Below are 12258 nucleotides of genomic sequence, written 5' to 3'. Positions count from 1 at the left end.
ATTCAAATAATTAAAACATAAAACTGTTAATAGATGCTTTATTAGTAATTAGTATCTAGCATTAGACCAGAGGCAAGTTTATTTCTGAAATATAGTCTAATATTTTTCAGTTTGCAAATGTTTATTTTCCCAAGGAAATAAAATTCTATAAAGTTCTGTACTTTTTTTTCAGTTGGAAAAAGGAAATCCTTTTGTTCAGGGCTTCCCTGGTGGCTCAGACGGTAAAGCGTCTGCCTGCAATGTGGGAGGCCTGGGTTTGATTCCTGGGTTGGGAAGATCCCTGGAGAAAGAAATGGCACCCCACTCCAGCACTTTTGCCTGGAAAAGCCCATGGATGGAGGAGCCTGATAGGCTACAGTCCATGGGGTCGCAAAGAGTCGGATGCAACCGAGCAACTTCACTTTCGCTTTCACTTTCAGAGGCTTAAAGAACAGTGTTATTTCTTAGGTTTATTCAAGCGTGAAATCATTTGGGTTTCCTGCTAAGATTGTATAACCATCAGCAGGAAACCTGCAAGATAACTGAACTTAAGCCAGGTAAGGTGATTCTATCTATGGACAGCTTTAAGAGCTTTCCCCCTCCCTACAAAATGACAAATGACGAGAATCACTTAAAGTTCTTACTGCTATAATAAAACCACTTTGGGTTGAGAGGGTATTAAAAAAAAAAAAAAAAGCTGATACAAATTCCTCCAAGTCACTGCATTAAAATGGTCTTTGATAACTTCATTTGGATTTCACCCAACTTTAATTCTGTCCCTTGAATTCATTTTGTAAACAATATTGGTGATTGACTTTAATATTCTGAAGGCCATGAAAACAAGATACTTACATTATGTGGCAGGGTTCATTTCTGTCTTTCAAACAGTGCCCGTTTTCCCACTTTTTTTTGGTAGGAAATGAAGTTTTTATATATTTTGATCCAGCATGTGTACTTTTGACTCCACACCAAGGTGCATCTAAAGGTAAGCAAGGAAAGATTCTCAAAGATATTTACCTTTTTAAATTGTATGTTTTTTAGTGAATATTATCAAACTATTATATAAGCCATGATTCAGCTTAAATGGTAAAAGGCAACAGAAAACAGCTTTAAGTACAAGATAAAATCTTGAACTGTACAAATTATTTTAAAACCTTTAGTTCCTCTTTTCCCCCACTAACAATATGCTTTAAAAAAAAATGATCTAAAGCTAAAACAAAATACAGTAGTAACATGAAAACGTTTAAGTTAAAACTTTTTTTGCCTCCACTGAATGTAAAACAGTGGCTTTTTTTTTTTTTTGGCTGCACAATGTGACATGCAGGATCTTAGTTCCCTGACCAGGGATCAAACCCATGCCCCTTGCACTGGAAGCATGGAGTCTTAAACCACTGGACTGCCAGGGAAGTCCCCAGCTGTGCTTTGAATACTGGGATTATTTACTTACCCAACTCTCTAATAAAGAATTAAAATACACATTTTACAACCATTAATAATTTTCATAACTTCCCTAAGGAAATATTCCTGATTTCTTCAGAATGACTGTCTTGACTTTATTTAAAAACTTCATGTGTATAAGAAGAACCTCAAGTTCAGGCTATAGACAGAATTTTTAGCTCTGAACTTTGTATTTTGAGGCAACAGATTAATCTCTAAAATTCTTAAACCCAATTTGATTTAAATGTTGAATTACTTTAAAAGTATTGTACAATTGAGCCATTGTATAAAAAAAACTCAAATAGTTTTTGAACTCATTCTTGTTTAATAAAATACCTCCTTAGTTACCACATAATCTCACATTTCATTTTTAAATGCTTAGGCTTAGTCAAGCTTCTAAATTGAAAAAATCGCTTGCATGAATATTTTTCCATTACAACTCCCCAAAGACTTTCTGACAACTGCTGAGGTTTGAGCATGCTTTTCAAAATAAAATATTTGTTATTACTTTTCTCTAACTCTTGGGGGTATGGTTTAATACGAAAATTAAGTTCTAAAAGCATACTTACCAGTCTCAATCATTAATTTTTCACTAGGTATTGACTTTAGAACTTCTAAATTAGCTTCAGTTTTCAGTGAGCTTTAAAAAGAAAAGTTACTCATATGTAAGTGTATTTAATGAATAACAACTTTTTCATACTATCAGTTCAGTTCAGTCGCTCAGTCATGTCCAACTCTTTACGACCCCATGAATTACAGCACACCAGGCCTCCCTGTTCATCACCAACTCCCGGAGTTCACTCAGACTATAAACTTGTCTAAAACAGATTATAAAACTAACCCAAAATCCTGAAGGAAAACTTTGGTTGGCTACAATGGAAGTGTACTTTAGAAAAGTGTTTGCACATCCTGTCGTTATAGAATCCAGATTAAGATGGGAGGGATGAAATTTTTTGTTTATCAGTTGATTATCCAATAACTTTCCCTAACTTTCTATAACCGTCTATGTTAATCTTTTAAAGATTTTCACTGCACCCCTCATTCCTCACCCTCCCAAATCTGGAAACTTGTATGATCTTCCATTACTCTAGACATTCTGAAACTTGATAATGTGTTCGGGCACGAAACTTTTTCATCCATTTAGGCAGTTGGAACCTTCTGATTTAGATTTTCCCCCATGCCTAACTCAGGGAAAATATGGAAAAACGTTTCCTCTTTCATTTTCTTTCTTCCCTGTGGGGCTTTCTTTAGTTAAGTTTAGGACTCCTGAATTGGTCTCCTAGGCCCTGCTTCTTTCATACCTCTTTTTCTGGGGGGTTAATTTTTCTGACTCTGAGACAGACTGGATATTGGTCCCAGTTCTCTCTCTGACAGAATTATGTATCTGGACCTTTGCCATGATTTCTTAGTAGGAAGAAGGAACCTGAATCTGGCCATGACCTCAAGACTTGCTTTGACCAACGGGATGATAACAGCCAGAGGCTTGGAATGCACTTTTGTGATTTACAGTGGCACTCAGGATCTTCTGAGATTAATATGGACTAAGTAGCTGTTACCTAGGTGCCTAGGCGTCCAGAATGAAAACACAGGGTGAAGATCTGAACCCAACATGTACCCTGTGGCAGAGAGCTCACATTATCAATTAAACCTCACCTGATTCAGACCCATGAGTATTAAAGTTTAACGTAATATGCCAATGAGTTTTGGGAAGGTTTGCTATATAATGTGATGATGACGAATACTGTATGTTGCACTTTTTATTTCAAGACCTGTTATAACTATTTATGGAGTTTCAAATAGATACACAACTAGAATATATAGAACTCTCCGCCTGTACTTACTATCTAGCCCCATCAATTATCAATTCCTGATTGATCTTGTGCATCCACTTATCCCTACTAATAAGGAAAGTCCAAATGTAGTATGGATTCAACATTTTAACACATCTCTAAGCATAAGGACTTTTAAAAAAAAAAATACGTATAAGAAAATCTAGTATTCAAATTGTCATACCTACTCCTTTTGTTTGACCTAGGGTTCAAATGAGGGACAAATATTATAGCTGGTCATCAGTGTTCTAAATTTCTTAACCTATTAAGTTATCCTGCATCTCTTTTATCCCCATAAAATATGTTGAAGACATCCAGTTATTTGCCCTGAAAATCTCCCCGTCCTGATTTCATCTGTGCATTGTCTTTTAGCAGGGTCCTGCATCCTCTGCATTTCTTCAAGGAGCTCTAAAGTGCAATCCAGAATCTTGACCGGATTCAAGTTGAATTTTATTTTTTTTGCAAGATTTTCATAGGTGGTAGTATGTATGATCTTCTGTCCAGAAGCACATAATATCTAGTTGTCCTTTAAGTCAGATGTGGATGCCCAATGCCTAGACTGATTAGTTCATAAGGAGTTGCAAAACGATGATACTATAATTCCATCAGCCTGTCATTTATTAGCTAGAATACCTGTATAAAGAGAAAATTTCTGTCTACTAGGTACTCAGTGGTAGAGGTAAATAAAAAAATCTTTTAAGTGTGTAGATTCCCTAGCTTCCTCCAGTGGTGCTATTAATTTTTAATCTTTTTCAAAAATTAAAAAAGTTTTCAAGTTTTTTTAATCTTTAAGAAGCTCTTGTATTTTTCCTGTAGCATTCTGTTCATATTTTATAGATGCAACACCTCAAATCTTTACAGGATCTCTTTTAAAGTGCCTTTCCCTAAATAGTTTCCTCTAATGTTAATTTTTCTGTTTATCTAGGTCTCTTTCTTTCTGCTGGTTCACCTCATTTATCTGACGGTCCCCTGGTTATGTTTAAGGAAGCCTGGGTTGCCCATGCTGGGTTTCCTCTGCTCTTGTGTAAATAGGACTATTTTACTGCCAGCTCTCTGAATGGAGATTGTTCCTGGAAGCTCCTTGTGGGACAGGCCAGAACTGGGCATGTTGACCCACAATTTCATTTAAGGGTGCTGCTGCTGCTGTTGTGTCTGACCCTGCGACACCATGGACTGTAGCCTGCCAGGCTCCTCTGTCCATGGGATTTTTCTGGCAAGAATACTGGAATGGGTTGCCACTCCCTTCTCCAGGGCATCTTTCTGACCCAGGGATAAAACCCTTATCTCCTGCTTAGCAGCAGGATTCTTTACTACTGAGCCACCTGTAATGTACTATATAATTAATTAAATCATTGATTAAAATATAAAAGAAGCATCTAGGACATTTACTTAGGTCTTAATTCTAGAGCAAATAATTTCATGTTTCTATTCTCAAAAATGGAATTTAGTAAAAAAAAAAATGAACTAAAACACTGAAGAGGGGAAGGAAGTCTTACTATTTCGCAATTTATTTACTGAGCTACACTGATATCCTGAGAAAAGACACTGGTAAAAACTCGCCAAATTAAAAAACTCATTTGGAAGAAACTGAGCCCAGGGACCCAGCATGCTAGTGGACTGGACTGGGTGCCTGAGGTTTAAGTGTGTATAAAAGCAGGAAGGTCACAGAGTGAGGAAGAGCATAAAGTTCTCACACTGAGTAACTTTACACCTGTATCCTAACTTCTCTGCCTCCGTTTCTTGGCCTACAGAGACGGAAGACGACTGTCATAGTGTGACCTTTCCCTCATAGATGGATATCACTTATGTATATGTATATGCAACGCTGGGAACACATACATGTTTTAAAGGGATAAAATGATCCGAAAATAAACTGCATTGCTAGAGAAAGCTAGCTGCTGACCTCAGCAGAAAATTGTCTTCCATCACTGGAACACAGGACAGCAGTTTATAATTTTTGATCTTTAATTTGGAATAGTAACATACTATTTAATTTCTTACATTTATTACTAAAATGCACAGACCAAGATCAATCCAACACACAAGTTTTAATAAAACATTTAAATCTTTATCAGCATTTCACTGTAACACAATGTAAGGAATCTGCTTAATATAAAAGTTAAAAAAAAAATAAAAGCACTTAAGGACCTACCAACCATTAAACCCTATATAGAGACCCAAGTCCATCAAAGCAGCTGCTGCTTCCTTGGTACCATCAAATGAATGCACCTAAGGACATGAAGGTACAATTTTATTATAATACTTTTTCTTTAAAATTCTAAATAACCTTAATAAGGCTTTCTAAATAAAAATATAAATGCAATATGGATATTTACAAAATGGGATTTCAAAGGTGGCCACTACAGTTTTTATTTTCAAATCAAACTGCACAATTATAACCTGTCGTGTCCAATGTGCTGAGGAAAGGAGAAGGTTGCCTAAAATTTGTCTGTGGCTGTGCTGAGGTCTCTGTACCTCTAGGAAGGGGACTAGAGGGAGCCACATTCTAGGCAAGGCATAAGGAACAGGGGATATGTACACAACTGTTTAAAATTTTAGATGTTCACTTTTCTGTTAGAGGATACTTTCTTCCCTAAGAGAATTAAGAGACAAACTTTAAGATCTATAAAGAGATTGTAAGAACATCATTAAATTGTAAATTGTTACATAGTCTGTATCAGCTCAGCAAGCAAAATGCATTAAGATGGTCTTTTTCTCCTTCAAAAATAAAGGGGTTAAAGCAAAAAGTTTCACACTTTTGATATATTTGTTATTTGTGTAATCAAAACAATATATGAAATGACTCCTCTAAACACTGAACAAGTGATGTCATGTTAATACAGAATCTAGAGTCTGAACACACTGTGGATAATGTGTTTCTCAAAAATAAAGAAAACACAGCTGTTCAAAAGGGTTGGTTCTACCTCTCAGCATTTCCAGCTGACTAGAAACAAACAGCTTCTGATAGCACCAAGATAATTTGAGATACAACCCTCATAAACCATTGTAGAAAATTAGTTCTTTATTTGGAAATTTTTTTAATAAAGGTCAAACAGGTTGGAATTGTTGTTGCCTTTAACTTTTTTAAACTACAGCTGACCCTTTAACAACACAGGCCTGAACTGAGAAGGTCCAATTACATCTGGTTTTTTTCAACGGTAAATACTACAGTACCACATGATCCTTTGTTGGTTTAATCTGCAGATGCAGAACCATGAGGGCGATGCACATACACAGGCCTGACTGGCCGAGGCACACAGGGTCAGTGCCCCTAACCACCACCACACTGTTCAAAGGTCAACTGTATTACTGTTGCTGTTTAGTCACTAAGTTGAGTCTGACTCTTTTATGACCCCACGGACTGTATTCTATCAGGCTCCTCTGTCCATGGGATTTCCCAGGAAAGAATACCAGAGTGGGTTGCCATTTCCTTCTCCAGGGGATCTTCCTGACCCAGGATCAAATCCATGTCTCCTGCATTGCAGGCAGATTCTTTACCACTGTACCACCTGGGTATCCAACTATATTATGAAATCATCCAAATAAATTCTATTTATAAATAAAATGGTCTGAGAGGTAGAGCCTGAAGGTTGTTAAGTGACATTAATAATCTTAAGGGCATTAATGAAAGCCTCAATTCCCAAGGATAGCTTCTAAAGGACAAATTATAGCATCAGTAAAAGTACAGATGATGATGGCATCTGTATAAAGTACAGGACATGGCAAGAGTGGAACATCGACATTTTAGGAATCAGTGAACTAATGACCCATTGTATCTACTACTGTGGGCAAGAATCCCTTAGAAGAAATGGAGTAGCCCTCACAGTCAACAAAAGAGTCCGAAATGCTGCACTTGGATGCACTCTCGAAAGAATGATCTCTATTCGTTTCCAAGGCAAACCATTCAATACCACAGTAATCCAAGTCTATGCTCCAACCACTAATGCTGAAGAAGCTGAAGTTAAATGGTTCCATGAAGACCTACAAGACCTTCTAGAACTAACATCAAAAAAAGATATCATTTTCATTACAGGGCACTGGAATGCAAAAGTAGGAACTGAAGAGGTATCTGGAGTAACAAGCAAGTTTGGCCTCGGAGTACAAAATGAAGCAGGGCAAAAGCTAACAGTTTTGCCAAGAGAACGCATGGGTCATAGCAGACACCCTTTTCCAACAACACAAGAGATGACTACACATGGACATCACCAGATGGTCAACACCAAAATCAGACTGATTATATTCTTTGCAGCTGAAGATGGAGACGCTCTATACAGTCAGCAAAAACAAGACCAGGAGCTGACTGTGGCTCAGATCATGAACTCCTTATTGCCAAATTCAGACTTAACTGAAGAAAGTAGGGAAAACCACTAGACCATTCAGGTATGACCTAAATCAAATCCCTTATGATTATACAGTGGAAGTCACAAATAGATTCAAGGGATTCAATCTGTTAGAGTGCCTAAATAACTATGGACGGAGGTTTGTGACACTGTACAGGAGACAGTGATCAAGACCATCTCCAAGAAAAAGGAATGCAAAAAGGCAAAATGGAAGTCTTACAAATAGCTGAGGAGGCCTTACAAATAGCTAAGAAGAGAAGGCAAAAGGCAAAGAAGAAAAGGAAAGATATACCCATCTGAATGCAGAGTTCCAAATAATAGCAAGGAGAGACGATGAAGCCTTCCTACATGATCAGTGCAAAGAAACAGAGCAAAACAATAGAATGGCAAAGACTAGAGATCTCTTCAAGAAAATCAGATACCAGGGGAACATTTTATGCAAAAATGGGCACAATAAAGGACAAAAAACTGTATGGATCTAACAGAAGCAGAAGATATTAAGAAGCGGTGGCAAGAATACACAGAAGAACTATAGAGAAAAGATCTTAATGACCCAGATAACCACAACAGTGTGATCACTCATGTAGAGCCAGACATCCTAGAGTCCAAAGTCAAGTGGGCCTTAGGAAGCATCACTATGAACAGAGCTAGTGGAGGTGATGGAATTGCAGCTGAGGTATTTCAAATCCTAAAAGATGATGCTGTGAAAGTACTGCACTCAATATGCCAGCAAATTTGGAAAAAGCGGTGCCACAGGACTGGAAATGGTCAGTTTTCATTCCAATCCTGAAGAAAGGCAATGCCAAAGAATGGTCAAACTACCTCATGATTGCACTCATCTCACACGCTAGCAAAGTAATGCTCAAAATTCTCCAAGCCAGGCTTCAGCAATATGTGAACCAAGAATTTCCAGGTGTTCAAGCTGGATTGAGAAAAGGCAGAGGAAGCAGAGATCAAATTGCCAATATCTGCTGAATCACAGAAAAAGCAAGAGTTCCAGAAAACATCTGCTTTATTGACTACACCAAAGCCTCTGACTTTGTGGATCACGACAGACTGTGGAAAATTCTTAAAGAGATGGGAATACCAGACCACCTTACCTGCCTCCTGAGAAATCTGTAGGCAGTTCAAGAAGCAACAGTTAGAACATAGAACAACAGACTGGTTCCAAATTGGGAAAGGAGTACGTCAAGGCTGTATACTGTCACCCTGCTTATTTAACATACGTGGAGAGTACATCATGCAAAATGCCAGGCTGGATGTAACACAACTGGAATCAAGATTGCCGGGAGAAATATCAATAATCTCAGATATGCAGATGACACCACCCTTATGGCAGAAAGTGAAGAACTAAAGAGCCTCTTGATGAAAGTGAAAGCAGAGAGTGAAAAAGCTGGTTTAAAACTCAACTTTCAAAAACTAAGATCACACCATCCGGTCCCATTACTTCATGGCAAATAGATGGGGAAACAATGGAAAAAATGACAGACTTTATTTTTTTGGGCTCCAAAATCACTGCAGATGGTGACTGCAGCCATGAAATTAAAAGACGCTTGCATTTGGAAGAAAAGCTATGACAAACATAGACAGCATATTCAAAAACAGACATATTACTTTGTCGACAAAGGTCCAACTACTCAAAGCTATCATTTTTCCAATAGTTGTGTATGGATGTGAAATTTGGATCATAAAGAAAACTGAGCACTGAACCATGATGTTGGAGAACACTCTTGAGAATCCCTTGGACTGCAAGGAGATCAAACTAGTCAATCCTAAAGGAAATCAGTCCTGAATATTCACTGGGAAGACTGATGTTGAAGCTGAAACTCCAATACTTTGGCCACCTGATGCAAAGAACTGACTCACTGGAAAAGACCCTGATGCTGGGAAAGATTGAAGGCAGGAGAAGGGGACAACAGAGGATGAGATGGCTGGATGGCATCACCAACTCAATGGACATGAATCTGAGCAAGCTCTGGGAGTTGGTGATGGACAGGGATGCCTGGCGTGCTGCAGTCCTGGACACGACTGAGTGAGTGAACTGACTGACTGAAAGGACCGATGAAAACGCAGGATGGTAACACCAGAGCAGTGCAGAAAACGCGCATATCACTAGTAGTATGAACTAGGAAGCAGAGGCTAAAATCTTGAGAAAATATACACAAAACTATCAAAGCAATGCAATGTGGGCATACAGTATGCGCTCCTTGCCAGCTCCACCTCCTTCTCTGGCACAGTATAACTATGGGATTTCATACACCTGGATAACAGCTTTGCTAGAGATTGGTGAGTCTCCCCTAAAATTCTATGTGAAAATTGTACAGATGAGCATTTCTCTGAGGCAATTTTCAAAGGAGTCTATGATTCAAAACAAAAAATCACTGCTATGGATATCCGAGCTAAGGGTAAGATAATATTTATGGAACTGAATGACCACAGCTCACAGATGCAAACTACAGAAATGAGAATGTCTCTAATCAGAGTGACAATAACAAACAAATACAGTTACAAGAAATTACTGCAAAGCTGAAAACAGTACTAAAATATTTTAAAATATTATTAAATTTATATTTTGCTCAAAATTTAAATGGAAAAACACTGAAGAATGGCTGAGGGAAGAAGCCGAGAAAAAGATCACACAGACTATTACAAGGTGTAGAACTGAATTCATGGGATTTTCTTGTGAACAGAATTCTGTACTCATTCTTGGACTCTGAACAAAGTAAATGCAACTAAAACAGTCTCGTTTATATTTACACCTTATCTGGTCCATAGATTCAACAGTAAATTTACATGCACTCAATTAATTTGAGAGAGAGCAGAACCTTAGTAACTGTATTGCTGACATCTACATTACTTTATAGTGGCCAACCTTAATAACCAAGGCGCTTTTGTGAATCATTTATTAAAAGTAATTTCTATACTTACCACTCCACCTACACACCGATCTCTATTTCTTCTCATTATGTCTGTGAATTTAAAACAGAAACAACTTTTAGCAAATAGCGTGATTTCTGCAAATTCTTACATGATATTAGCTTTAGCTCACCCAAAAATTCAGCATGTGAGTTCCGACAATGAAGAAACATGGGTAATTTCGTTTGTTCTGACAGTTCAAACTGTTTTTCAAAATACCTGCATAATGCAAAAAAAATTTTTTTTTCCTAAGAATTTTATTTTAGCATGAGAAAGATAATTGTCAAATGATTTTTAAGTTAAAGGACTTTTATTCTCTAGAAATTATAGAACAGAAATAGTGAATTCAGGCATTTAAAATACATCAGACCTACCCAAAGGCTTTTATAAAGACTCCCTAAAGGGTTACTTGATTTTCTGGGATTACACAATTATTTTCAGAAATGTCTGTTAGTTTTTCCATTATAACTGCCAGGTAATTAGGTAGTTCTTTACCATCTCATTGCTGGAAGTAAAGAGCTATATAAGGTTTAAGTATACAGTGATGGGGACTGTTTTCCCAAATAATTACTTTTTACTAGCTTTCTGACTAAATCCCAACAAATGAAGTGGACACCCTCCTAATACCCATGGATCCCTTCCCCAAAGCAGGTGTTGGTGGCAGAAGAGACACGGCCAGCCCCTTGTCCCCAAAGCTGGCTGATCACCTCCAGTGGGAATCAGTTCACCCCAGGGAGAAGCCAGGCATTACACTCAGTGGTTTTCATGTGCTGTTATACAAGAAGTTACTGCCACTGAGCAAAAAGGAGTCCCTGAAAAAACAAGGCAGAGGATTTATTAAACAAATGAACATAAAAACTGAAATATTCTTTTTAAGAAAAATGAAAACTACATGAAGTGGCAGTCCTGAACATTTTAGAGGACTTTAGAAAAAAGTTTTTCAAGCGCCTCATACCATTATAATCCTCAAAGTAACCCTAGAATAGGAAAGTGCTGATGTCAGAGAGGGTATAAGGCCTTGTCTAAGATCACAACAACACAGGAGGCTTTCAAGAAGCCTCTTCCTGTTCCCAGCATATGATGACAGTATTGCAGGCATGACAGGCTGGAAGCTCTGGTCCCCTTTCATTTCAGTGGTGGTCTCTCTTGGTTTCATTAATGGTCGTGCAATTTAAGCTAAACCAGGAGTTACAGACAAGGGTTTAGCTTTTATTAAGGTGCTTGGAAGAACAATTTTTCTATTTAACTTAAATCTCCTTTGCTGTGTTTTCCTATATCCCATCTCCTGGAAATGCCAGACAACTATTTTCCTAGAGCACCTCCTTTGTAAAACTCTTGACAGTCTTCAGTTTTAAAATCAGAAATAGAAATGTACTTCTCAAAGAAACAGTCATCCTAAAGTTGGTGGTCTATGTATTATCCATCATTTTTTTGTTTTTTGTTTCAGATTCTGCTGGACTAGAATAAGTAAAAATACTTTCAGTTAATTAGCATAGTGCTGAAACTTCACAGTGTAGGAAACATAAACAAACACTTGGAAGAAAAAAATATTTTAATAATTACTACTAGTCATTACTTCCATAACCTCTAAAGTAATTCAAATGTCAGCAGTGAAGTGTTCTCCAGTCATTATGTCAACTTTACTCTGTATCTGGCTTCTGGCTACACACAGCCACACAACCAAGACACAGATTTACAGAATCTAATGATCAGCTTGGAAATAAGCCTTCCTATCCCAGACGAGGCAAAAGTACAAT

At 37.6% G+C, this 12258-nt stretch overlaps 1 protein-coding gene across 2 annotated transcripts in view; it reads right to left on the bottom strand.

Moving 5' to 3' along the window:
• The window catches only part of TATDN1 (TatD DNase domain containing 1), a 30775-nt gene that overhangs the window by 1911 nt on the left and 16606 nt on the right, over positions 1–12258 (bottom strand). For both annotated transcript variants that reach the window (XM_042254147.1, XM_004011651.4), the window contains 5 exons: positions 10635–10720; positions 10514–10554; positions 5398–5474; positions 1986–2056; positions 832–958 (listed from right to left, as the gene is read on the bottom strand). In XM_042254147.1, coding sequence (XP_042110081.1) covers positions 832–958; positions 1986–2056; positions 5398–5474; positions 10514–10554; positions 10635–10720 — 402 coding nt within the window. The remainder of the gene's footprint in view (positions 1–831; positions 959–1985; positions 2057–5397; positions 5475–10513; positions 10555–10634; positions 10721–12258) is intronic.

Source organism: Ovis aries, chromosome 9 (genome assembly GCF_016772045.2).
Source record: "Ovis aries strain OAR_USU_Benz2616 breed Rambouillet chromosome 9, ARS-UI_Ramb_v3.0, whole genome shotgun sequence".
Lineage (NCBI taxonomy): Eukaryota > Metazoa > Chordata > Mammalia > Artiodactyla > Bovidae > Ovis > Ovis aries.
This window is presented reverse-complemented; position numbering and strand designations above follow the sequence as displayed.